The sequence below is a fragment of the Apteryx mantelli genome, chromosome 1 (assembly GCF_036417845.1).
Source record: "Apteryx mantelli isolate bAptMan1 chromosome 1, bAptMan1.hap1, whole genome shotgun sequence".
In the NCBI taxonomy this organism is placed as follows: Eukaryota; Metazoa; Chordata; class Aves; order Apterygiformes; family Apterygidae; genus Apteryx; species Apteryx mantelli.
Window position 1 is genome coordinate 207,562,747 of NC_089978.1, and position 26,383 is coordinate 207,589,129.

Here is a 26,383-nt window from a genome sequence, read left to right on the forward strand (position 1 = left end):
AGCGCCGCGCACGGCCGGGCGCCGGCGGAGCCGAAAGCGCATGCGCCTTTGCCCGCCTCTGTGGCGAGCGGCCAACCGCCCCCGGCCCCGCCCAGCCGCCTGAGGTGGGGGGAGGGGCAGCACCGCCCTCCCGCCCCGGCGGCGCGTAACGGCCTCGTCCCTCACAGCCGCTGTGGCGGCGGAGGCGCAGAGCAGCTCGCTGTAGCACTGATTTTATTCCCGCGTGGAAATTACAGTCCTGCTGCTTCAAGAACGCACCTCCCCTCCATCTTCTTCAGAGCATTTATCATCAGGCATGTTTTAAGGATTTAAGTTGCATTTGAACAATAAAAAGGTACAACAGCAGAGACTGTTTTGTATTTCCATGAGTTTATTAACACAAGCAACACAAGTTTTCTTATTTGGTATAGAAACAGATTGCAAAGGCAGTAACTGTCATTTTAGAATGGCTTTATAATGTTTTTTTTCCCCCCCTACTAGGCATCTGGCTCATCCACTGCCAGCAATGGACAAACCAAGATGCGTAGAGGAAATAGTTATGACATTCACCTAGACTTTTTGATTAATTTATTTTCATTACCTGTTCTTTAGTACAGGTATTAGTAAAACAGGAAAATACGCACAAATATTTTCTTAGTAAAAGACTACAGGTAAGTAAAACAGCTGTACACCATTACCCCACATAAAATGGCTTGCTAACAGAATCCTCTACCACATCAGCGCAAATGCTACCGGCATCCTAGGGCTTCATAAACTTCCTTTTTTGATACAAATATTCATCAATATCTTAGTTTCATTGGAATTGGTTTTCCTAATCTGTAATTAAATATGTTTGGAGAGAGTTTAAGTTGTGCTAAACTCATGAAAACATTCAATGCTCGCTGCACTTCCAGACAAGTGAACTAAAGGTTCCTCCAGGTCTGAAACTATTGTGAGCCCACTTCTTAAAGACGCAGCCATGTTACACCTCAAGCAATTTATTCTTTCATTAAAAAGCATCAATCACTAAGATCTACATTATATTACAACCACTACCTTGCAAATGATTTATGTTAATTTCTTGCACTAATAAAAACTTTAAAAAATACAAATCTCTTGCTACCAATCTTTAAAGATTTGTCCAGAACATGTAAGTAGTAAAACACTTTATACATGATAAAATCTAACTCATTTTACAGTTCATTCAGCGTAACCAGGTAGTATTCAGCTGTGTCTGATTTTTTATACTTGTGTCCATTTTTAGCACTTCTCGAATTGCCATAGTAGCATAAGTGGATGGGGGAAGGGAGAACTCCATCTTTAGTGCCCGGAATTTACCGTCTGTCATATCAGAGATAGGAGGAAATACAGACAAGAACAGACTGTTAAGACCATAAAAAATGCTTATCCTGGATACCATCAAAAGTGGACATCAAAACTTAAAAAAAAAATTCAATTTACAATCCATACTGTACACAGTGTAGCATAAAGTGAAATTTCATAAAATAACTTCCATTTAATATCTTCTCTCAGCAGGAAGTGACTATGTAAGATAAATATTTATCAAAAATTATATAGTTGATCAATTTTGTCAGAGTAGGGTATTTTTGTCTTCTTTTAAAAAAGAAAAAAAACCCTGTTCTTTCAAAACAATTCCGAGTCCCCTTTAACCTTTTATTTTCTGGAAAGCAGAATCAAAAGACCTTGGGACCAAAGTTATTTTAAAAAATTTCAGTTGACTTAAGTATTTGAATAGTCTCTTATGTTTAGCACAAATAATATGTGCTCAAGCATATAGCCAATTTGTGGCTTAATTCCACCTTTTCTTTATACATTTCATAGACGTTTATGGTTAGACATTTACTTCATTTTACAGAGATCTGTAAGAAAATCCAACAGTCAATACAGACTGCTGGAAGAGCTTGCTTGTACTTTTTTGAGAAATAAGGGTCCTTAATCAGGTACCTAACTTTGGGTACCTCCTCTTCTCTATCATTACCTAACAGTAAGCTCTTTAAAAGAGCTTTCAATATGTTGCGGTTTGAAACAACAGTAAGATCAAACATCTATTTTGCAAACATCAGCAGAAATGTTAACTTACCTGTAGGAAGAACTGGTAGTGGTTTTCCTTCCAGCTTATCCAAATCCGTATTAAATAGTGGGATTCTAGGATCATCATATGCAACGACCTCCCTTTATAATATACATAAGACTTTTTTATTATTATTATTAAAATTTGGTAGCTACAAAAATATCCCTGAGATGAAATGATTCACCAGTACAAACTTGGGAAGGTGTTATTTATGGTGCAATAACTGATAAAGCTTTAAATAGAAAGCTTGAGTCTGTTTAATGAAGATCATCACAAAATAATAAACTAGTGAGAAATTTCTTTACATAAGTCAGCTTCCCCCCCCTCCCCCATGGGATATCAGGATTTCCAGCTATACAAGTGTAGTTTATGAAGTTATAGAAAGAATGGCATCAACCCTAAAAAGGATGCTTAAGGAAAAAAAAAATAAAGCTAGGCTGAATAGTAAGTGAGAAAGCAGATAAGCTCTAAAAATCAGCAGTAACTAAAATAAAATGCAAGTATTTGAATTTTTGTCTCCATCCAAAATCCTCCATATCCTTTTCTGTGTAACACAGTAATCAGGTCATTCTGCACATTTGTACAATAACCTGTTTAAAAGATATTTATTCAGTTGCCATATGACAACTAGGTTGTATCCCTCATAATAATGATTTAGTACATTTAAATAATACAAATGATCAACATGCAGGCAATTGGAGACCAACTTTTCTCACAGTAAGATTGCCAAAACACCTGGTTTGTATTATCTATTGTAGTTTCAACATGAATAATTAATTATCTATGAAGTGTTTAGGCAAGCCTTATTGCAAGGGATATTAACAACTAGATAGACATCTTGACACTAACACATCTCATAGAACCAGAGGCTCAGTGATGAAATAAGGCTCAAGTTCAACTGTGTAAAAATGTGAGGAAAATGAATAAAGATTCCTTCTTACTTACATTTTGGTCTACATGTACCCACCATGATCTAATGGCACTTTCTTAGTCATCCTACATATACTCTACACTGTCAATTCAAGTGTAATTTCCTTTATCCTCCTACTCACCAGTTGACATTCTGAGGTCGAATGATGATCTTTCTGTATGCTCCTGAGAGTGAGTAATCTCTAATCTTATGCCTCATGTTGTTGATATCAAGATTGTCAGCTACTAGCATTTCCTTGTAGGCCTCACCAACTGCAAGAAGGGAAAACATTAAGCAGAGAGTGTTTAGTATGGCCAGTTTCAATAGAGGTAGTTTTTACATACCATTCCTTCCCTTGTTTTCCAGTGATCTTCAGCATATGTGGGATAAATGTTAGACAGAAGTTTAAAATTATTTGTCGCAAATCATATTACTTACAATGTTTTCTTATACAACCTGATTAGTAGAGTCAAGGAACCCAGAATCTCTTGCTTGACAATCAAAATATAAGCTGAAAACAAAACTTACATAAAATATTTTATTGACACTTCACTTATTGACGCAAGACTCAATCTCAGGTATATGGGGGGGAGTGAAAAAAAAGAGGGACTAGAGTACCCATTCCTATTTTTGAAAAAGCAGCAAAGACCAAAATGAGTTAAAAAAAAAAAAAAAAAAAAAAAGCCCTCTGAAGAAGTTAGCTGATAGGGAACACTGAGTACTTCTAACTGAAACAGCCAACAGAATGAGTCATTGGTCTTGTATCCTTAAGTAAGAGTACGCGTATGTACACATGATGGGGAGGAGGTTGGCAATGGAAATACAAGGATATACTGCAACTAATATGCAGTTTGATGTGTCTATTCTGCAGTGCAATTTCCAGTATTACTTCTGTCCAATTGGGAAGTTTCAAGAGGAATAACTTAAGCTTACTAAGGGCAGATCACATTACAAATATACTGATATTAAAAATTTCAGCTTTTCTTTTCAATCTTTGAATTACATGTGGTTCAGTGTCACACATCATCTCAAACAGATTGTTACTTTCCAAATATTTCAACAGTGGGTGGTAAATAGGATTCTGTGGGACTTAGCTCTGACAGGCAAAGAACCTCAAGAAAGCTGACTGGTCTGTAAGGACAACCTCTTCCAAGCACAAGAACAGTTCAACCCAATATTCAGGAAAACAAGGGAATGTATCAGGAGACTGGCTTGGCAAAACTTGACTACCCTCAAATGTAAAAAGGATATATACAGGAGGTGAAAGGTTGGACAGGCTACAAAGAAAGTACAAACGTCCCGACACATAGGGATGGTGTTAGGAAAGCCAAAGCTCAGCTAGAGTTGAAACTGGCACCAGACATCAAGAGCAATTAAGAAGAGCTTAATTGCCACATCAGCAGTAAAAGAATACAAGGAAAATGTGGGCTCCTAAATCCTTTGCCTCAGTCTTGACTAACAAGGTCTCCTGGGCCTCTGTGCCTGGAGACAAGGTTCAAAAAGGAGAGAAACTACCAGTAGTGGAAGAGGATGAAGTCAGGCATCTTTTGAGAAATCTTGACCCATACAGCTCCATGGGACCAGAGAAGACGCATAGGCTGAAAGCTGGCTCGTGTCGTCGTAATGCCATTCTCTATCATTGAAATGTCATGGAGATCAGGGGAGGTCTCTGTTGACTAGTAAAAGACTAATGTTGCATCCATCTTCGAAAAGAGCAGAAAGGATGACCTAGGGAACTACAGACCAGTCAGACTTACTTTGATCCCTGGGAAAATCATGGAGCAACTCCTCTTGAAACACTTTTCTGAGCACATGAAGGAGAAGGTCGTGATTGAGAACATCCAGCAGGGATTTACTAATGGTAAATCAACCTCTCTGCCTTCTATGATAAAAATATTAGCTCTGTGAACAAAGGGAGAGCAGTGGATGTTGTCTGCCTTGCCTTTATTTAGCAAGTTTTTTGACATGTTCCCACAGTATCCTTGTATCCAAGGCTAGAGCCTTACAGTCTGGATGGGTGGACTACTTGATGGGTGAAGAACTGGTTGGATCATGGTCTCAAAGGGTAGTGGCTACTGGTTTGTAATCCACCCAGAAGCTGCTTACAAGTGAAGTTCCTCAAGAGTCTATCCTGGAACATGTTAACTACCTTTACCAGCGTACCTGGAGGAGGAGCTGGGATTCATCCCACCAAGTTTGTGGACAACATCAAGCTGAGGGTGCAGTTGATACACTCAAGTGCAGGACTGCCATTCAGAGGGACCTAGACAGGCTAGAGGAATGGGCCAACAGGAACCTCCTGAAATTCTGCAAGTACAAATGCAAATTCCTGCATCTGGGACAGACTAACCCCCTGCAGTGGTACAGGATGGGGACTGAGTGGCTGTGAAGCAACTCTGCTGAAAATTTCTTGAGTCCCAATAGAAAGGAAGCTAAGTATTAATTAAAAGAGTGCCCTGGCATCAATGAAGGCCAACAGCATACTGGGATATGTCAACAGGAGTGCACCCAGTAGCTGCATGGAGAAAAGTGTTTATTGCCCTTTATTATGCACTCATTAGACTGCATTTGGAATCCCGTGTCCAGTTTTGGACACCCTGGTACAAAGAAGATACTGATAAACTTGAATGAATTCACTGAAGGGCTACCACAATGGCCGGCGGGCTTTAGCACATGCTCTGTGAGGAGAGACTGAGAGAATTAGGCTTCTTTAACCCAGAGAAGAGAAGGCTTAGGGGAGACCTTAGAGAACATCTGTCCTTGGAAGTTTCAGACCTGACACAACAAAACCTGAGCAAGCTGGCCCAAATATGGAGTTGATCTTGCTTTGACCAAGGATCCCGAGATCCTTTCCAACCCAATGATTCTACAACTCTGTGCCTTAATAACAACATTGCGCTCCATGCAAATAATTATAGATAACTCAACCTACTCTAACAAAAGCAATTTAGATCTAATACATTTTATATGCAAAGGTGAAAGATAAACATAAAAAAATATATGCATATACATATACACACACACACACACACATATATATCCCTTAACCTTTAATTAAACCAGATCTGGTTCTTTTTCCTACCTTTAAGCTTTTGCTTGGGCTATGAACCCCAGAAAGTTAGTTCATTTTCTACTTTAAAATCAAATACACACACACTTTTCTATGAACATTTCACCAATTATTCCCCTCACCCCCGTGCTGTTTTATGAAGCAAAACATTTTGCCTTAGTATTTTCTTTCTTTGGAAAAGCTATTTGCTATAAAGAAATATGAAACAGATTTATGCTAAATGAAACAAGTGACAATGCAGGCTATTGTTATCCCAGCTAACAGTAGTATATTATCAAAGTATCAGAGCTCTGAAATTGATTATTTTTTTAAAGGATGCCAGAAGTTGTTCTTAAAAGGAAAATTAGACCTAGGCAATCTTAAGAAAGATTTGCATTTTCAGAGTGACTATGCAAGTTAACATTCAAACTTACTTTTATGCTTTGGATAAATAATATCAAATCCAGGCAGTGGCATCACTATATCATGGATAGTGTAGTTATCAACATCATCTTCTTCAATATGAACAGCTGTGGCTACAGTCAGAACAGAAAAATAAAGAGTTACCAGTATGAGTGTCTGTTACAATTACCTTAGCAAAATCTGGACTATAAAGCATCACTGGCTTTTTGTTCATCTGATTTTACCTCCTTTAAGTATGAGATCTCCTGGTACAGCTTTAAGACCATATTCTTCTATTCTTTTGCTCACCATATTGTTCCATACATAACTCTGGTAGCTATGAATATACATTAAACGATTATTTCTTGGTATCTGGATGTAAGGGGGGAAAAAAAAAAAACATTAGAGAGAAGTATTTTTATTTTTTTCTCTCCATCACACCCCCCAAAAAAGGATTTATTTGAAACATTTCCTTCTCCAGCCTCATGATTAGCATTCTCTTTAGTGGTACACAGACTTCATTTTTGGTCTTTATTTGGAGGAAGAGTATGTGAAGAAATAATACTTTTATACATTTGAAATTCACACAAACATTGTGCTTAGATTAAAAAAAACCAAAAAAACTAAAGCTTTAATTTTTTATTAAACAGCTTAACAGATGGCTGGTACATAACACTCAACCTCCCGATATCTTAAGTAAACTTTGCAGGTGTCAGGGCAGAATGATATCCTAATTATCTTGTTCATAAACTAGAAATTACTCCTCAGTTTCTACACAGGGTCCAGTAACCTGCTGGTGAAGAGGCATTTTCTCCAAAGATCCAGTCTTGATTACAGTACTTGAAAATGATAGTGAGCCCATTATCTCAGTGCCAAATTGTTTCATTAGCACACTATGAGTTTGATTCACACTCTTAAAGCAAGAGAAAAAATTTGATATTGCATTTCTGCACAAGCTTCTGATCTGTATTAGACATGGTTACTAAGTGTAACAGTATAGCTTCCAACTTAAAAAGAAAGACCGTTGTATTATTTGGGGAGCTCATTATGCATACATTAATTACAGATGTCACAAGTTACTATGTAGCAGTACTTCAAGCAAACAGGCAGGAAACATGTAAAGATTTACACGTAACCTCACCCTCATTAAGCATCTATTAGTCTATTTCAAATGCATCATGAGACCATCACAACAAAAACAGCATGCTTATTTAAGGAAACACCCCACAACACTTTCACACTCACTATGCCAAATGCAGAGATTATGTTCTTCATTCCATACTTTGAGAGTCCACGAAGAAGCTGTCCTTCCACACACCTTTTTACAGGCAGTTTCTTGAGGGCTGCTGCTGGATCTTTAGTCTTTGCCCATTCTTCTCTGCATTTTACTAAGTATCCTTTCTCAGCTAGAACAAGAACGTGAAATAAAATATTTTAACTACACACCCAAAAAATTCATCTTTTTGTTAATAACTGAAAATTTAAAGTTGTAGTTATCATAATTAGTGTTAGCATGTGCCACCAGTTCTCCCACCGTATTTTGATGTATACTTAGGAAATGGTTTTGATAAATTCTACTAAGTGCTGCTAGATTTAAATGTAATGTGTTATTTTATAGGGAAAAGAAGGAAAAAAATATATAATTTTTGGAAGTGTTAATGGTCAGTTTAAGGTTTTTTAGAAGCACTGGTAAATTGAATTGTATGCTGACATGACAGAGACAAATCAGGTGCAAGAGTGAAGCCCCAGAGAGACGGGTGGGTTGCGGGGTTGCCTGGCTGAGGAAGCAGTGGCAGTGAGGCGACTAGCCAGGCAGTGGGACTGCCCCCACCCCTACTGCGCGTTCCTGTCATCTCCAGCATAAACAAAATAGACTGCTGGCTCTGGTAGTTTCCGCCTGGAAAACCACCTACTCTTCCATGCTTAAAGGTCTTGTCAGCACTCTTTTGTGCCTGTCAATCAGTGCCAGTAGGGCCAGATTACACACCGCCCTCAGCACTGCACAGGGGATCAAGTCCATTCTTACGGATCCCCTGCCTTTCCCCCAGAAGCCAGAGGGAGCTATTCCTCACTCAGGAGTCATGCTGGGAAGAGCTCCTGGCTGTGCGGGAAAACAGTACCAGGGCTCCAAGCGGAGCCTGAGCACACTCGGTGTGTTAGTACTCATATCCCTTTTCACCCACACCTCAAGAAAATGCACAGCAAGGAAGTAGAAACAGAAAAGGCAGAGAGTCTGAAGGCTACCTTTCCATCACTAAACTGACCGAAGTACAGCATATGCAAAGCTTTCCACACAAATGCCCTTTTAAATGTTAAAACAAATAAACAAGTAATAATAATAATAATAATAATAATAAAAAATCCACAGAATCTAAAAATGTTGGGGGGGGGCAGGGGGGACAGACAGACAGACAGACAGACTTGAAATATTTAGTCCTTACCTCCCGGTCGTGGTTTTAATATCAAATCCATTACTTCATTCCAATTGTTCTGTAGAATAGCTCTAAAATTCAAACAGCAAAGTTTATTAAGAACTTAATATATTTAAGTATGTGGCAAACTTACCCAAAGAAAGCAGTATTAATGTTTGGATTTATGTAATATTAGTGGTAGTAATGCTATGTAAGGTATATGCTGGAGCAACTTCAAAGACAACTTCTTTCTTGAATCAAAATTAAAACTGGCACAGGCAATATGATAGAAAAACTTTTGCAAAAATAAGTTAGAAGTTATACAAGGATACAATAAATTAATATAGTAAAAAAAAAAAAAAAAACCCACACGAAAATAAAGATGGGATGAAACAACACATACCTGCCAATCTGATATGTAGGAACAGCTGTAGTTCCGAATCTTTGCATTCCATAGTAATTAATGAATCCAATTTCCCTGAGAGATTGCATTGCTTGCTCTATCTGGTCATCAGTTCCTGTTATGTTTCTAGCAACGTATTTAAAAATATCATTTTGTTATCTACAGATTTTCAAGGGCCCATACTATTTAATGATCTCCAAAGTATTAAAGCTCAACATCGATGTTATATAACAATTATGAAATTCAATAGACTCCCTCCAACTCCTAATAGATTACTTTTCTTCTTTGTTGTAAGGTTATATGCACTGATATCCCATGATTTAAGGGGGGGGGGGGGGGAACCTAACAGAACTATCTAAATACATACTAACACATTACCTGAGAACAACAGTGAAGTGGTTCCCTTGCAGTTCTCCTAATTTCAGTGGATGGTTCTTGTAACTGAAGTTTCCTAATTTAAAGTTCATCAAGCATTTATTCAAATGAGCAAGTCTTTGTGCAGTGATTCTAAAAAGAAACAGACCAACACTGATCAATCTATGCCTAGAAAAGCACATAGTTAACTAAACATGGAAGTGTCAGCATTTCAAGACAAAAAGCAAATGCTTTAATAAGTAACTGGTTCAGCTTCCCCATTTTTCTACTGTTATCTTCAAAATATTTATTTTAAGTATCTAAAAGGGAAGGACAGATATTTCCCCAAGACCTATATATTCACAAGACAAAGTGCATACTGCGTATACTTTGACATGGTTCACATCGTATCTTTTCACATCTATGTCAGAATAAACACTCAGGAAAAAAGAATCGCAATATTGAGGTATACTGGCTCCCCACAGCTTTATTTGCTGTATTTGAGTAAATACACCATGAATGAACTGAAGTCAGCACAGTCTTAAATGCATAGCTAATTAGCCTTTGTGTAAGCTTAACGCATATGAAGGAGTAGGAAATCTACCTGTCACTCCTGCAGTTCTCATTTTTGTTGCGGGCAGTTTTGGAAACATATCCTGTTCTTTGCACTGCAGATCTGCTCTTTGCCATTCTCCATAATTTACACCAGGATCGACCAGATCGACCAGTTCGTCGATCAGCATGGCCAGCACACTCATTTCAGAGTGGGCTGATGATCAGTAACTTCCCCTTTTCTACCCCCTCCTTCCCCTATGCTATATGGAAGAGCCTGTAGTTCAGCAGTACTGAACCGACACCAGAATAGATAGTTTTTCCCCCAGGCAATGCTTACAACACACTGAAGCTCTTGGACACTACGCTAAATGTGATGCTACAGACATACAGAACAGTAACAGAGATGGCTATATCACAAGTTTGGTTGATCATCATCAGTTGGCACACCTGTCTTTCAGGAATGATAATTTAGGGCTTCTGACATGAATTAGTAATTCCTTTTACATGCACAAACATATGCACATGCAAACCCCTGGGAGGATGCCCTCCTTTTAACAAGGATTTGATAAAATTACTGGTTCTAAAACTCTCAAATCTGAGAACTCCTCCACTTGACAAGTGTGGTTTTCAAAGAGTTGTAAAAGCAGAGGAGATAGAATATTCTAACCAGCTAAACAGATACTGTAAAGCTTGACTGCAGGGCATCTATTATCCTCAGTTATTGATGTAGCACTAATTTGAAGTGCCAAGGAATCATATAATTATCTTGGAGTATGCCAAAATAATTTTACTTTATTTTAGTAGGCTACTTATGGAAGTAAATTAAGGCAGGAAATTTTTCTAGTCTTTTTTTGCTCCTGGTTACTCACAGATGAGTAAAGGCAGTGTTTAGCGTTCTTCAGAGCTGTTCAGAGAGAGTTCAGTGAGAAAGGAAAATAGGATTCCAACCGGAGAAAGGGGGAAACAAAAGTCAGGAAGGAAATGGGGGTGAATTTTCATCACGTCATTCTGTTTCTCTGCTGTTGCATGAGTCATGCAGCATGACAGCGTGTACACAACTTGGCTCACTGCTTCAAACAAACCTATGCCCATGTGCCCCATCTACAACTCAAGAACATGACTGACTGAAAATATTAGCAATCATCATCAGATAAAAGAGTACAGTGCATCTCCATTAACGCACGTGACATTCGAGAGCTTTACAAGATCAGGACCTGAATCTGCCGTTTGTGTCACATGCCATACTGCTTTCTGCAGTAAAGCAGAAAACCTGCCTCAGAGTCTAGGTTAAGAACAAAAGGTACAAATACTGCTTTTAAACAGTATGCATAGTAAAGAGTATTTCTAAAACAAGAGTCTTCAGAGTTTTTAGCAAGGTAGCCAAGTTATCACGCTAGGAGTGCAAATACTCCAGTATATTTTCACTTACCTAAGAACAGCAATCTCTTGAACTGTTATAGCCCTTTTATCTTTAGTTCCCATGTAGGAAAATATGTTTGGCTTCACTCTTAAAAACAACAGTAAAAAACATTATATATATATTGAGGTCAACACAGATTGGACACAACTGATTTTCAGCATAACTAGCTAGAATTATTAGTTTCTCTTTTATGTTAAAAATAAATGAAAAAAAATACATTAAACAACTTTGTTTTATTTTGTTCAAACAGGAAAAAAAAGTTATTGCCCAGAACTATGCTAGAGTTTGACACTGCTGAATATATGTGACATTTTCTAACCTCATCTGTAAGTATATAAAACACAGGGAAACTTTCCTCTTTTAATTACCAGATATTGTTATATGCACAGATTCACTTACAGAATGGCTGTTCTTTCAGAATATGAGCTTTGACATATTTCTTTATATACATCCACTCAGTGGAAGAATGTGCAGTGATCACTATCAAAAAATTTAATCATGTCCATTTCTTCTTTAAATTTCAAATAATATGCCTATCCGAACACCATGCATGCACATTATGTGAAAATAAGAGAAGTTAATTTAAAATTTGTTCCTTTCCACATTGCAATTTACAGTCTGTGTTAAACAGAAACTGCTTCCGGTTGTTCCAGCTAGGGGTACCGGGGATAGCAGGATTGCCATTACATATACATTTCCACCAAACTACACCCCATTTTCAAATACAAATACTAGCAATACACTGGTTAGAGTCTGAAGCATAAACATTTATTTTTGGAGGGGAAGGATGAAGGGAAGCGGAAGGAAAGAGTAGGGAAGCTTCCCTATGAATAGATCACTGAACTGATTCAATTTAAAAATAGTTCTTCTTCTGCAATTCATTATGTTCACATCATGACTTTCACAAATCTTTCTGTTGTTGCATTGGATGGGGTGGACAGAACTAAGACTGTGTTGCCATGGAGAAATTAATATATGGAACTACAGTTTCAGATTATCAACAGTGACTGCTCAAGAAATGGTAAGCATATTACCACAACAGTATCTGACACAGATTCGTATCATCTTTGAATATCTTCACACACTTGGGAAAATTTTAATTTCAATAATACACACATGAAGGCTATGAACTGCCTGACGTTTGCTTGGATCAGCCAACTGAATTTGTAGAATTTCTTTCTCCTTAAGTAATATGGTGCGGTCTTATAAATAAATTGCTTGGGATTATTTTGTTGCATTCTCCCCCCCACCCAAAACTTAAAGTTTCAAATTTGATATTCTAAATCATGGTTTTTTAACAACGGCTAAAAATTAGATGACAGTAATCACTTGTATTACTCTCACATACTCTTGAAGCACAATATTCACAGTAACACGAAATATTTAGGAGAGGATTGCATGCTAGCCAAATAGTCTTACCTTAAAAATTTTGATAACACATTAATGGCATCCATAGTATCCTTGTTCTCCTTGTACAGTACAAAGTGGCAATAGCTTCCCCTAGATTTTGGCCAAGAGTGTTTTCTTGGATCTTTAAAAACAAAAAGTTAAAATTACAAAAGTTTCATTTTTTAATTTAATGAATATAGTTGCCATTGCAGCTCCATTTAAAACAGATATGCAACTGTGATTTCTCATAGTTTCCATCTGCTTAAAAAAAAAAAAATTTGACTGCTACAGCTGCAAAGCACTTGAGAAGCACCTTCTGCCCTTCCACTGGGCTGTATACTTTTCTATGTAAAGGTATCAATTCTGTCACTTAAGAAAGTTTGAACAAATGATGACAGTTTCCTTTGCATTAAGTTACCTAAAAAATTTTCCCTGGCCATTTAATTGCCTTATTGCCTGATTAAGCTCCTCAAAAACATTATTAGTGCACTGACTTTCAGCAATAAAACCACTCTTCATTTCTTCTAATGCCTGCTGAAGTTAATAGACAAGGACCACCAGAGCCCTGTTTGTGTGAAGACAACAACATTCCTTACATTACATTACTAATGTGGTATTTATTTCTGTAGGTTTTTTTCCTGCATGTAATGTAAAAGCATGGGTTATATCTTTACAAATGCCTAAAAAAGTATATTGGCAAAAAATTACTTACGGTGAATTTTAGAAAAAAAGTCCTTTGAAAGAGGTAAATCTGCCACAATAAAAAATTATCAAATAATTCAAAGCCGAAACTGTGCCATGTTTAGAGAATGCTGAAGGGAGAGATAACTTTAGCTCTTGTAGACTAACAAGAGATTTACAATACTGTACAATTATTTGGGGTTTGCTGGAGAGGGGAGCAAAACTGTCAGCACATTTGGTAATGTTTTCAGACATAAACTTTCATTTTACAATTATTTACTGTTGATTGCATTACTGGGAAGGGGGATTGATCCTACAAGAGCCTAGCAAACAATTTTAAGGTGCCTCATTTATCAATTTTTTGTTTGATAAGAACAAAACTGAGTTTCTTTTTCTATTTAATAAAAAAATCCATTTTCTCTTGATAGCCACGAAGCAGATACTTCTGTTTTTGTACAAGAATGGCTTAAGCTCCTTTCTTAACAGTAAAAGCTAAAAAAATAAGCCAGTCCTATTCTGGTATATCAACACTGACACGGGAAGGCAGTTCTTTGGAAATTTTGCTAGTTTGTTCACGTAAGTCTAATAAAACCCATGTATCCATGCAGGCAGTGAGTATGTTGAAGCCTCATTAAACTTTCTGATAAAAGACAACTGTTGCCTTTTTTGAGAAAGTACCATCCATACAACTGCTTCTGTCAAAACAATTTCTCATGCTACAGTATGGAATATCCTATGTATATAGTTTTAATTGCTTAATTATTGCAACACCTGCCTTGCGCCATTGGTTTCAAAACAAAGTCCCCCCCAAAATACTAAGGAGTTTTCTAGGACCTAAACTGGACACTATGATCAAAAAGCTGTTAAGAAGCCTCATGCTCCTGTTGGCCTCCCTTCTGAGACACCAATCAATTTACTTCACGCATATCCTTAAGCATGATCAATGAAATACTGCATTCAGTTTGAAGAGCAAGATACCTTCATGAAGGATTCATTAATTAGAACAGAAGAGAGAAAAACGGACAGTGATTCACAAGGAAAGTCTTCTCCAGCTGGAATATTTCTCAAAGTTTAACTATTCCATCTTGCACGCCCTCATTTAGACAGCCTTCAAAAAGGGAGCCCTAATCAAAGTGAGACTAAAGCACTCGTATGTACAATATACCAACAGCCTCCTCATGGTTAGGTCACTACAGCCAGGAGCCTATCCACTGCACTGCCCTCCATCCCCAGGGGTGGAAGGCTGCAGCTACAGTCCCAATATTTAACTATTCCTTGCCCAACACCTGAAATTATTCAATTGGGTAGATGGATGTGAGGGACAGTCTGTATTCCTTATTACTATTTTTTAGAGTCATGTTACATATTTGACAGTAGAATCATATTTTTCGAGCTTTTTTTTCAAACCTTTTGCTGCAATTTGAGGGCTAGAAGCTTGCTTTTTTTAATATCAGAATATGAGATGTTTGCTTTAAAGTTGTCTAAATCCAGACAGTGGTGTTCAAAATAAGTTCTAAAGGGCAAAGTCTTGGCTTAATGAAATCAAAGGGAAATTTACCATAGATTTCAAATAGTATCATCAATCCTGGTCCTTCATATCACTTCTTACTGGCAGGCTTTCTCTGCACTGAATGACTAGGGTCTATACTGCACTGGCAAAGAAGAGGCAGCACAAGCTCAATTATTGGCTGTTTCTGAGAATTTTAAATGTTACTTATGTGTAGGTTTTTTTAGAATTATTTTTTACTAGTTTGGCCAGTCTTAGCACTGTTAGGAGGTCACAATAGTTGGCATTTCATTTTTTTAGTATGAAATGTCAACATCTCTTACCTGTTGCAGTTCTGACCTCTGTCCCAATGCATAGCATAAAGAGCACAAAACAGCAGCATTTAATTTTTAAACTGTTGAAGGGTTTTTAGAGGTGAACATGCAGGTATATGGTTATGGGATTGTTTATGCTGTAGACAGCATCCAACAGTTAGGTGGTGGATGACAGCAATTTAGACAGTTATGCAATGGAATCGTGCAGAGGCAAACAGTGAACGTATGGAAAGCTTCAATCAGAGATGCAACAAACTTCATTTGTGGACAATGATGAAACAGCAATTTACTGACAATTTATTAAGGCAGCATTTAAAGTATTTTGGGTGTGGACTTACTACACACAAAACAGCTCTGATTTTATCTTTTAGAAAAGTATTTTGGTAACCTTTTATACTGAAAGCAAAAGTAAACAGCTCTCTCAGGTAATATTTGAATATTATGTGCTCCTGAAATGTTTCTTGCCTAGGGGACCCACTCAGGACTGAGATGTGTTACTGGCTGTACAAACACAAAAGACAAATATAATCCTGACTTAAAAAAAAAAAACAACTTGCACTCTCAAACCCTGAATTCACAAGCATTTACACACACTCACTGAATTGCATACACCTCAACCAATTTGAACAGGTGTCTGCAGCATCACAACTTAAGAATCCAAGTTTTAATAGATGATGTTCCTCTGCATCACAAGAAGGTGCTCCAGATAATGTTTTAATCCTAACGATATATCACTAAATTATTTTCAATGTACTCCAAATGCTTAAAATTCTTTTATACAGTATCTCTTAGTTAAGACCAGTCAGCTTAATAAGAACCACTTGACTGTAACAATGGTTAAAGAATATAAGCAGCAAAAGGGAAAGGTGGAGGGAAAATTATTACAAACCAACACAAAACGAAACTGGCTGAGGAGAATTTTGTTCTTGTTAAGTATGCATATTCCATGCATAAAGCATGCAAACATACAAGTTTCCTAAACACAGCTGAACAGAATACGCAACACATAATTTGCACCAATTTGTACAACATTCCCATATTCGCTTAGAAAAAGCCTTGAAAGTAACAAACTGAACTGAATGTGGAGATGTTCTTATTTAAACTTTTCAATTATCTTATTTCCTTCTCTTTTCCTTTCTCCATCTCCTTCATCTTTAAAATGAAAGGAATAGATTTACATGTTATGTCATCTGCAGGTTGAAATGAAATCAGTTTAAACAAAACAAAACAAAACCAAACACTAATACTTTCAGTTACATGTGCAAAATTCTGCATTTAGACAATCCTCTGGACTTACAGAAGCAAATAAACAATAATAGCATAATAGATCTAGAACACACTAATTTATCCTCAATAATCAAACCTAAATCTGGTAATATTTAGGCAAAAGATTTTCAAAATGCAGTATTATTCATTATTTTTATTCTTTCAGAATAGTAACTATAACTTATGAGTAATGACAATTTTCTGCAAATATAATTAGCTTTGGAAGTAGAACTAACCTGATAACCAAAACTGTCTTAAAGACCACAGTAAATATATTGTGCTGATATAAAACTATACTTCTGAGAAAACAAGCAGCTCATGTCTCTATTCAAGTCACTGAGAATTTTGTCATGGATTTTCAAGAAAGTCAGGATTTCGCCAATTAAGTTTCATCTACAACCCCTTACTTCCATAATGCGCAAATACTTATGGATCCAGGTTAAGTTCAGAAAAGCTAAATTAAAGCAATACATAAAATAAAGCCCCTATTTCACCTATTCCCATTGTAATAGTAAAGAATCCTCCCACTTCTAACATAATTCTATTTGATTAATGATCTGAAAGAAAAAGCGAGTACAAATCTAAAATTGTATTTCAGCCAACTACAGTAGGAAATATCCCTTGTGTTCCTAGCTATTTAGATGCACCGCCTCAGTGCAAGGAGAAAAAAAAAAACAACAGCGTTGGACTAAGTTAGGATGTATGCTCTGCTTACCCTGCTTTCTAATGATTTTTAATTTTTAGTTTAAATTCAGCATTTACTTTACCCAACTACTGTGATACTGAAACTCACTTGCCAGTGCTTTTTTCCCAGCAGCATGATAAGCAGTAATGTATTTTTTTCCATCTCGATCTTCTGTTTTAGTCTCCAAGCCAGGAAACAAGGACTTTATAGCCTGGTGGATAATTGTTCTTTTTTCTTTGCTGTCTTCAATTACCTGTGTTAAAATACATGCATGCAAAAACCAAATAAAGTAATACAAACAGAGAAGGATTCTGTCAGAGCTAAAGTTTTGTATACTTAAAGAAAACCTACTGAATCACACTAACATCCTGAATCACACTAAACAGTCTGGCCTACTCATTAAAATTAGTTTGAAAAATAAACAGCTAACTCTGCTACAAGCCCCAGTCTCAATATTACCAAACAAAAACTCACAAGAGTTATTTACTTCTTTTGTGCTTAACAAAATTTCACCTTTCTGGAGCAATTCTGGAAAAACTAAGTTTTTCGATATGCGTTAAAGAAAAAAGACCCTAAGATTCTTTAATATATGAATGCTTATCTGAAATTGTCAAACTTAAAATTCTACTCATTTCTCTGTTCCAAATTTAGCTCAACAGTTCTTCAAGTATGGAATATTTGGATGTTTAAAAATATCAAGGTTTTTTTTTTTTTTCATTTCTACCTTTTTATTTTTCTTGTTACGGAAGACCATATTTATCCTCTTTTCTATTAAATCACTACACACTGACCTTGGAAATAGTTTTTCCATCAGGATGGATGTTTATGTAATCCTTCTTAAACAATGACCCTATAAAATACTCCTAGACAAAAAGCCAAAACTTTAACACAAAAATTAAGACATGCATTTGAGTTCATGTGTATAATTCCACTGAAATCAAAATGACTACTCATGTGTATGAATTTGAGTTTACCTTCACAGAATTGAACCCTAAACTGGCAACATTTCTGTATTACCTACTGTTATACGAAGTTCAAACTGTTCTTACACCTTACATGCACTAGAAAGCAGGTACCTTCCAGTCACTCACTCATTCCTACCCTCCTTTCCCCCAAAATTTCATGCTGTTTATTAATTTTACCTCTATGGCGACACTAGTTTCCTTATTCTTAAAAAGCTGGAGCTCCTCTAAACGCTTCTTATCTTCATCTGACAAAACTGTAAATGTTTCTTCTGATGGGTCCTAAGCATATTTAAAAAAAAAAAAAAAAAAAAACACACACAGTAACTCATATAGAACAATTTGCACCACTCTCTTAAGTTTTTTTTTTGTTTTTTTTTTTTTTGAAGAGTATAGTCATTACCAAATCTTTACCTCAGAATTTACCTCATCATCCACTGGAACAGAAAAGTCATTTAAATGGCTCACACGCCCATCTTTTGCTATTTCATGAACAACGAAGTCTGAGTATCTGATAAAAAGAAACATGCATTAAGATTGCAGTTAAAAAAAAAAAAGAAAGAATTCCCTTTCCAAGAAGCTATTTGTTACCAGAATTTATTCAGGGGTGCATAAAAGAAACTTCAGCCATTAGAAAGCTTTAGCTATTCCTGCCCCTCAAAAAACATACCAAGAAAACATAGTAGAAAGTCTACTGTATCTAAACAAAGTAGACTTCTATGTGAATAACCAAACAACTGCTGTAATTATTCTGAGTCATTTCTTTACTAACTTACAGAGATCAGTAATTCATATCCTCAGTCCTAGTCATTACTGACAATTAAGGCTCTACTGTGTTGTTACAACATGAACAAATGCATTAACTGTGTTGTTCTGCAGAATAAAGTGTATGTTAGCTACTCTAAGAAAAGCAGGACAAAATTCAACTCTGTTATATATGTTCAATTATAAAGAACGCCTTTCAAATAAAGAGTTATTCTGTACACTCTAGGACAGCAAAACAGAATTTGACTGTCATATTTTAGACCAAGTCACTATGTCCAATAGTAAAAACATCCTGACTCTTTCTTACATAGCAACTGCTTGTAAAGATAAAAACAAAACCCCCAAACCCTTGGCTTATGAAAAGTTGAGAGATGAATACAACTTCACCATGGGAACGTTTCTATCGTATCTCCTCCAAGCCTACATTTACCATACCTCTGTGCAGCTGTACATCATATTGGTAGAATTCCTTCCTTAGGAGTGTTACATGTCCTCTGCCTTATTATCTGTAGCTGTCTAGACATGTTAGTGACGATCACCATACAAATATCAGGATTAAATTAGTTATAGGTGCTACAAACTAGGATCAAAGAAAAACGATGAGTCTGCAAACATCTCTACCACACAGCTACATCTGGCCACCTCTGTTTGAGATGGGCAAATCTCAGAGAAGGCAGTTCAACACAGACTGGGTTCACCAGTGGAGGATTATGCTAGCTCTTTTATGTCGTACATAAAGTTTAAATATATAAATAATAAAATGCACATAAGATAGTCCATATGTAAGATGACCTATATATGAAACCAGTATATAAAAATAAGGACTTTTTGGTGTCTAAAACAAAGCATGCTTAACTGCTTTGCTAAGTTACGGCAATAATGGATGCTCACTTTAGAGGGTTTTGCATTTGCATTCTGAGAGTTTTACAGAAAGATGCTAGTTACTAAAAAAAAAAAAAGACAAGTTTCATGAAATAAAAATACTAACAACCAAGCAGCTTTACTAAGTATATGATGTAGGATTCCACACCCTAAGCTATAAACCTCCTTGCTTTTGTGTTTTGTAAATGATAGTATAACTCAGAGTATTATTTAAAGTCAGAAGGACCATCTGCCGATATATGCACTCAGCCACTTCAGCACAAAAAAGCAAGGAAGAAATGGAGAATGATGTCTTCAACACTGTTATCCAGTGCATCTTGTATCAGCACTGAAGAATTGTGTAAAAGGTAGGCATAGTGTAAAAAGATTTTATGCTGTATACCGCTGCGAACAGCAAGGTCAATAGCAAAGGTTAGTATAATCATGTATTTCCAAACATACAGAGCTTCCTTCTTCAGAGTTCCATTCGACAGGAAAGAAAAAAAAAACAGAAAAACAATCTAGAATATCCCAAATAAAACTTTTCTTTCAGTCTCAGCATGAGGAAAAGAAAGCGATGAACCTCCCTAATGGCCACACACAGTCCAATTGCATCCTATGAGAAAAGGAAAATGGAGAACAGCTGCTAAGACAAGGAATTAACATACATAACAAGACAAAGAGTTACCTCTCTTTTAAGATTCCAGAAAACCCTTTATGACAGCTAACAAATTTAGTTATGCCAACATCGCTTTCTGTCAGTCCATGCTTCATCATGTCTGCAAAGCTCTCTGGATCTCCATCTTCATCACTGTCCTCTAGTTCCTCATCTTCCTGCTCCTCACCTTCCTCATTGGGGATTATTTCATTTTTCGTGTCCTCAAGCAGAGATTTTTCAGGTTGCTCTGTTACAGTCTCAACGCTCTGCCCAGAGTTGTTCCCTGTCTTAGGCTTCTCTGAGATCTTCTGTCTTTTAATTTCATCTGCATTAGCCACACCATCCTCAGAATGAGGACGTTTCAAGGACACACTAGTCATTTCTACAGTTTCCATGTTTAAGGCACAGTGTAGGATAGAAAGCCCTGAGGAGCAAGAAGAATGGCTTATTTCCTGTCTGCTTAAGAGCAAAACAAATACATATTCTCGTCACTCCCAGGACTGTGTGCCCTGCAATAGTTCAGGAAGACCATATAACTTTCCATGTTTTTAAGTTAAACAACAATTAATGAATTTGTACAGCTAGAAACATTATGTACTTGGGAAGAGAGAAGAGAGATGTTAAGGGGATTTAATACCCACCTGAGGCAGCATGCAAGTTAGGCTATAAAAGAAAAAGATTCAATACTAAACAGTCCATTTACCACCACTGTCACTCCTGCCAACTGTATCACAGCTGCATCCAACCCCTTTCCACACAGACTATGCTGTCTATATAAATTTAGCACCTAGAAATCTTTCTGTTAAACATGATTACTCTCAATTATTCCTTGTTCTACCAAGACTTCATCTTGCAAGGATTGAGAGAGGATGACTTGATGCATTCCCCTAAACCTGAAATTTCATCTCTTCCTTTCCATGTTCATCTCTTCTAACAGACATAATCCCTCGCAAAACTCAGGAGGGCAGCAATTCAGACCAAAAGATAAATAGGGATGAGATAACAAAATCTCTGAATGAGGTGAGACAAACAAAAAAACAAGCAAGTGAAATGATCTCAGAGAGAAATGTGACTACTCACACTGGTGGACAGAGCTCTGACTCCTCACTGGTAACCTTAGCAGCCACCCTTGGGTCAGCAGAACTAGAACCTTAAGATCTGAAAAACAGAGGAAAGTTTCAGGCAAAAAAACCCAAAGATTGCAAGGATGCTCCTGTCTTTCAATGATGCGTTAAGAGTTACAGGATATCCCCAAAGAATTTTAGGCACCTGGACAGATCCCAACTGCTCCAATGACTCTGCTGAAATTTCACAGTGAGCATTACACAATGCTCAGGTACGTGTAACACTTCCGTAGGATTTGCCCTGTGCAAGTATCAAGAAGACCCTGAATTTATGGCTTACATAAATGGTTTATAACACTTAAAAGAGACCTCTTATGACACCTACATGCAAATTATTAAACATGAAATTCAGCTGTTAAGTAAGGAATTAATTCTAGCACAGAGCAATATTTTAGAGCTACATACATCATCCTACATTATTTCTCCCAACTGCTAGATATCATTCTATTTAATTTTAAAAGATATGTTTTTAAAGGAAGACTCATTACTGACTTGACAATCATATCTGGACATTCAGTTGTACAGGTCACATAAACTTACGGTAAATAGACAGGAAAAACAGTTTTAGGAACATGTAAAATATTTTGCTCAAATGAAGAACTGAAAATGGAAGCTAGAATAAAGTACTGACAAAAGGGAAATAAGAAGAGACTTATAAAATGCATGTATGATGCTTGAAGAGAGGAGCGACGAGACACACGCAGAAGAAAGCGGATCAGCAAACCTCAGTAGTACCTTTCACTAGAAAGCACCAACTTCAGTTTGCTCTCAAACTGAGAAAGTGCATAAAAGCATTTTTGGAAGAAAAAATAAATCACAGCCAAGAGAAGTGATTCACCAGCATCTCCAGATTCTTCTCGCGTCTGCCCAGACTCACAGAGCCCTAGCTATAAAACACTCGTGCGGAAAAGGCTTCTGGATGGTTTGTGAATCCCGCTGCATGACGAACAAAGCCGAACTCAGCACGCCGAGACCCCCTGAGCAGCCTGCCAAAGGAGGGAACGAGACACGTCTTGTGTTTGCAAAATAAACTGTAGTACCTAGGTACTAAATGATACAAACTGTTAACAGAGTTCAACGCTGGCCACAAATACTTTAGAGCTAGCAGATACGGCCTATTCACATGGCAAAGAAATAACTCTCACATAGTGAAGTACTATTCTGGTGCCATGGTCAGGGAAAGCGCTGGCAGGATGATCAGTGCAGGAGCACGCTGCGGTGACCGGGCACGCACGCGTGCAGTCTCGCTGTGCGGGCCACCAGGGCCACCTGACTGCTGTGGCACCTGGCTGCCCAACCAGCCCGACGCTTTCCTTAGCAAACGGGCGTTTCCATAAAAGCCCCAACCTTCGCAAGCAGCGCCGCCGCAGCGGCTCCCCCACACGGAGACCGCACGCCGCTACGAACCAGGGGCTCAACGCGCGCCCGCGGAAGCCCTCAGCCGGCACCGCCCGCCGCGCGGGAGCCCCAGAGGCGCTCAGGAGAGGCGCGCGAAGAGCGCGAGCACGCCGACGCTGCCGCTTTTCCATCAGAATGGGACTAAAAGGCGCCCGATGCGGCGGCAGCGTGCGGCCGCAGCTTGAGGGAGGAGGAGGAGGCGGCAGGGAGCGCGCCCGCGCCGCCGCCATGGCGCGCGCGGAGGCCACGGGGGGCCGTTACCGGCCCGGCATGCACCGCGCCGCGCCCCCTCTCCCCCCCCCCCCCCGCCGCGGCCCCCCCGGCCGCCGCAACGGCGAGCTGCGAGGGAGCAGAACGCGCGCGGAGAAGGGGGGGGGGCGGCGCGCTCCCGGCCGAGCCCGCGGCACCGCCGAGGAGCCCAGCGCGGCCCCGGCCCCTGCGCAGCCGCGCCCGCCGCTGCGGAAGCCGCGCGGGGGCCGCCACTTACCCGCACGCCGCCGCTGGCGAGGGCGCCGGGGCAGGCGGGAAGCGGAGGGAGGGAGGTGCCGGCCGCGGGAGCGAACGGCGCGGGCCCGTCCCGCCCCAGCTCGGCTCGGCTCGGCTCCGCGCCGCGTGTGCGGCGGGGGCGGGGGCGGGCGCAGGCGGGAGGCCGCCCCCGGGGCCCGGCCCGGCCCCGCCGCAGCGCCCGGCCCCGCCGCAGCGCCCGGCCCCGCCGCGGCTCTCCTGCCCGGCCGCGGCCGTGCAGGCGGCGGTAGCGGCCCCGCGGACCCTCCGCTTTTCCCCGCAGATAATTGCTGGTGGCGGCCGGAGCGCCGCGAGGCCCGGGGGAGCGAAGGGCGGGAGGGGGGGTGAGCCGCCTCCCCGCGGCCCTGCGGGAGATGCCTCAAGGGTTAACGCGAAGGGGGGGCATGTGCCCGCACCAGGCGTCGCCAGCAGGCTTCCAGCAGCTTCAGCGTCGTTCAGCTCAACGTTTTTTCCAAGCTGGGACGGCCCCGGCTTCCTCCAAAGGGTTAAAGCCTGGCTCAGGGAGGCGGTGGTGGTCAAACGGGTAGAGGAGGAAGGAGGTGATGCCGACCAAAGGGCTGCTCTGGCGCACCTTTCCTTAACTGCCCTGGCCTACCAGAGTTTCCTTTGCCATAATCAAAACCAGTGAAAAATAGTAGTTTGGAGAATCCAGGGGAAGCAGAGAAGAATTTAGTATAAATTCCCCAAAAGAACAGCAACAGTATGGAAAAAAATTAATTTCTCTGGTACAGCTATAGCGAAGGCAGTGAGTTGTGGTGGTTACTGAGAGTGGCCTTCCTGAGCACTCCTAGCATTTGCAGCAGATCGTGCTAACTGAACGTTAGTCCCAGGACACAGGCGTGTTTGAGTACCGTTTCAAAAACTTCAGCATATTCATGCAAATTGTGCTATCATTTTAAAACTAAATAGAAACACAGCCTGGATTCATAATATGAGCCTTTTCTGACCTTGTCAGAACATCAGCTTCTATCCTATTCCCTTTCATTTTAAGCAGTACTGCGCAGAATATCTTTTCATTGCATTCTACACATACAATTTGCCTTTACTTTTAAGACCCTGTGGCATATCTTAATCCTAGCCAACCTCTTCCTCTGTGCCAGGCTATTAATGCCTCTCTTCAGTTTCTTCCCCTTCTCGTTCTCTAGTCATTACATTCTATTCATTACGCTTGTGTGTGATGAGACTTAAAACTGCTGCGTATATGGGTTTTTTCCCCCATCCCTTGTGCTCATTTTCTTTACTCCAAGAGGAGAAGCTGCACAACGGAGTGCTTTGGTTCAGATTTTAAAAATCATGTATACATGCATTACTCTGTGGCACACATGAAAAACACACTTAGCAAAGATTAGTGGTTATCCTTAGTTCTTAAGGGAGATGGATCCATGGATTTACCTTTGTTTTGGCGAGTTCATTTGTACTAGAGGATCAAAACTGTGTTCATTACAGAACTTTAGTCTACTCCCTGACTACCTTTCACACTTGGGATTTAAATAACCTACTAGAAACCGGTAAAGATGTCAGGGAACAGGCTGAATGTGCTGCTGGAAGCTTATGCTCCTGAGGATAGGTCAACAGGACACGGTTTATTAGCTACCTAGATAAGACTGAATGTAGTACTTCTGAAGACGGTAGCATCGCTGAGGAATCCAGAGCTAGGACTTCTATTGTCCAATTACCAGGCTGTCTTGGTGGTTGGGAAAATGTGAAAAGAACTATGTATCATGCAAATTTTGCTGTCATCGGACCAATAACTGTAGATGTAGACGTTGAAAGGTAGTCCCTTCTCTCAGGTGAAGACACCATATCATCTGGTTGAAAATGGGGAATCCTTCAGCAAGACTTTTACCATGAATCAGTCCAACTTTTTTTCTTGTATAGCTTCTTGCTTCTTTCCTCTTGTACAGGAGAAGTTCCCTAAAAACAAAACTTATTTTTACTCCTCCAAATTCCTACATTAAGTACCTCTCTATCTACAAAATCCTTGAAAGTAATTAAATAGTTTCTATGCCATAACCTGTCCTTGGTATGAAAATTACCCTGCTGTTACTTATCTCTGTTGACTATGTTCATCTACCATCCATTACCATTAACTTGGATTGAATAGAATTTGGAGTGCTATGAAGTGCCTCATACAGTGAAGACACAAAATTTTGAAGGACCTGCAGGTGCTACCACAAGGTAAATAGCTAATAATATCACTACTATGCATTTCTCAAGTTTTCTAATATATTCAGCAAAGCTTATTGCTCCTTTTTCAATACTAATAAGTAATTTCTAACATATTAAAAGAACTATTTACCTGTGTTTGAGAGTCTGCAGACAAAAGCCTTGAGGCTGGCCTTCCTGCAGTTCAGGGGCAGGAAGGAGAGACTCTCTAGCTCTGTTTCTAAAATAAAACTGAGGAGCCATGGTGGAAATTAGAGACCATCAGAACTTAAAAATGGTATAATCGGTCATGATCTGCTATGATCTACCCCCAGCATGGTTTCTAAGTGCAGGCTGGCAAAGAGCTGGCAAAATCATCACCACTTTCTTTTTACGTAAGTCAATTGCTCCTTTTACATACAAAAGTATAATGTAAAATATAATAGGAAGGTAGTGATACAGCTGCAATTTCAGCTTAAATTTGTCCTCTAGGTTTAACAATTAGAAATACACTATTATAAATGGTCT

At 39.1% G+C, this 26,383-nt stretch overlaps 1 protein-coding gene across 3 annotated transcripts; it reads right to left on the minus strand.

Annotated features, from left to right (window-relative positions):
* Positions 1–350: 350 nt before the first annotated feature.
* Positions 351–23,801, minus strand: PUS7 (pseudouridine synthase 7). 3 transcript variants are annotated; one of them, XM_067316459.1, is made up of 18 exons: positions 23,673–23,801; positions 22,626–22,773; positions 21,744–21,821; positions 20,694–21,087; positions 18,806–18,890; positions 18,560–18,661; positions 17,526–17,670; positions 12,995–13,106; positions 11,585–11,662; positions 9,625–9,753; positions 9,247–9,372; positions 8,874–8,935; positions 7,678–7,838; positions 6,678–6,804; positions 6,465–6,566; positions 3,124–3,253; positions 2,081–2,172; positions 351–1,320 (listed from the first exon to the last, which is right to left on the minus strand). In XM_067316459.1, the coding sequence occupies exons 4-18, from the start codon at positions 21,056–21,058 to the stop codon at positions 1,184–1,186; spliced, it is 1,953 nt and encodes a 650-aa protein (XP_067172560.1). In that variant the 5' UTR covers positions 21,059–21,087; positions 21,744–21,821; positions 22,626–22,773; positions 23,673–23,801; the 3' UTR covers positions 351–1,183. The 3 variants fall into 3 exon arrangements, with proteins under 3 accessions (XP_067172560.1, XP_067172547.1, XP_013799927.1); XM_067316446.1 differs by having other exon boundaries at positions 18,794–18,890; XM_013944473.2 differs by lacking the exons at positions 22,626–22,773; positions 23,673–23,801 and adding an exon at positions 22,523–22,600 and having other exon boundaries at positions 18,794–18,890.
* Between the last annotated feature and the right edge of the window lie 2,582 nt (positions 23,802–26,383).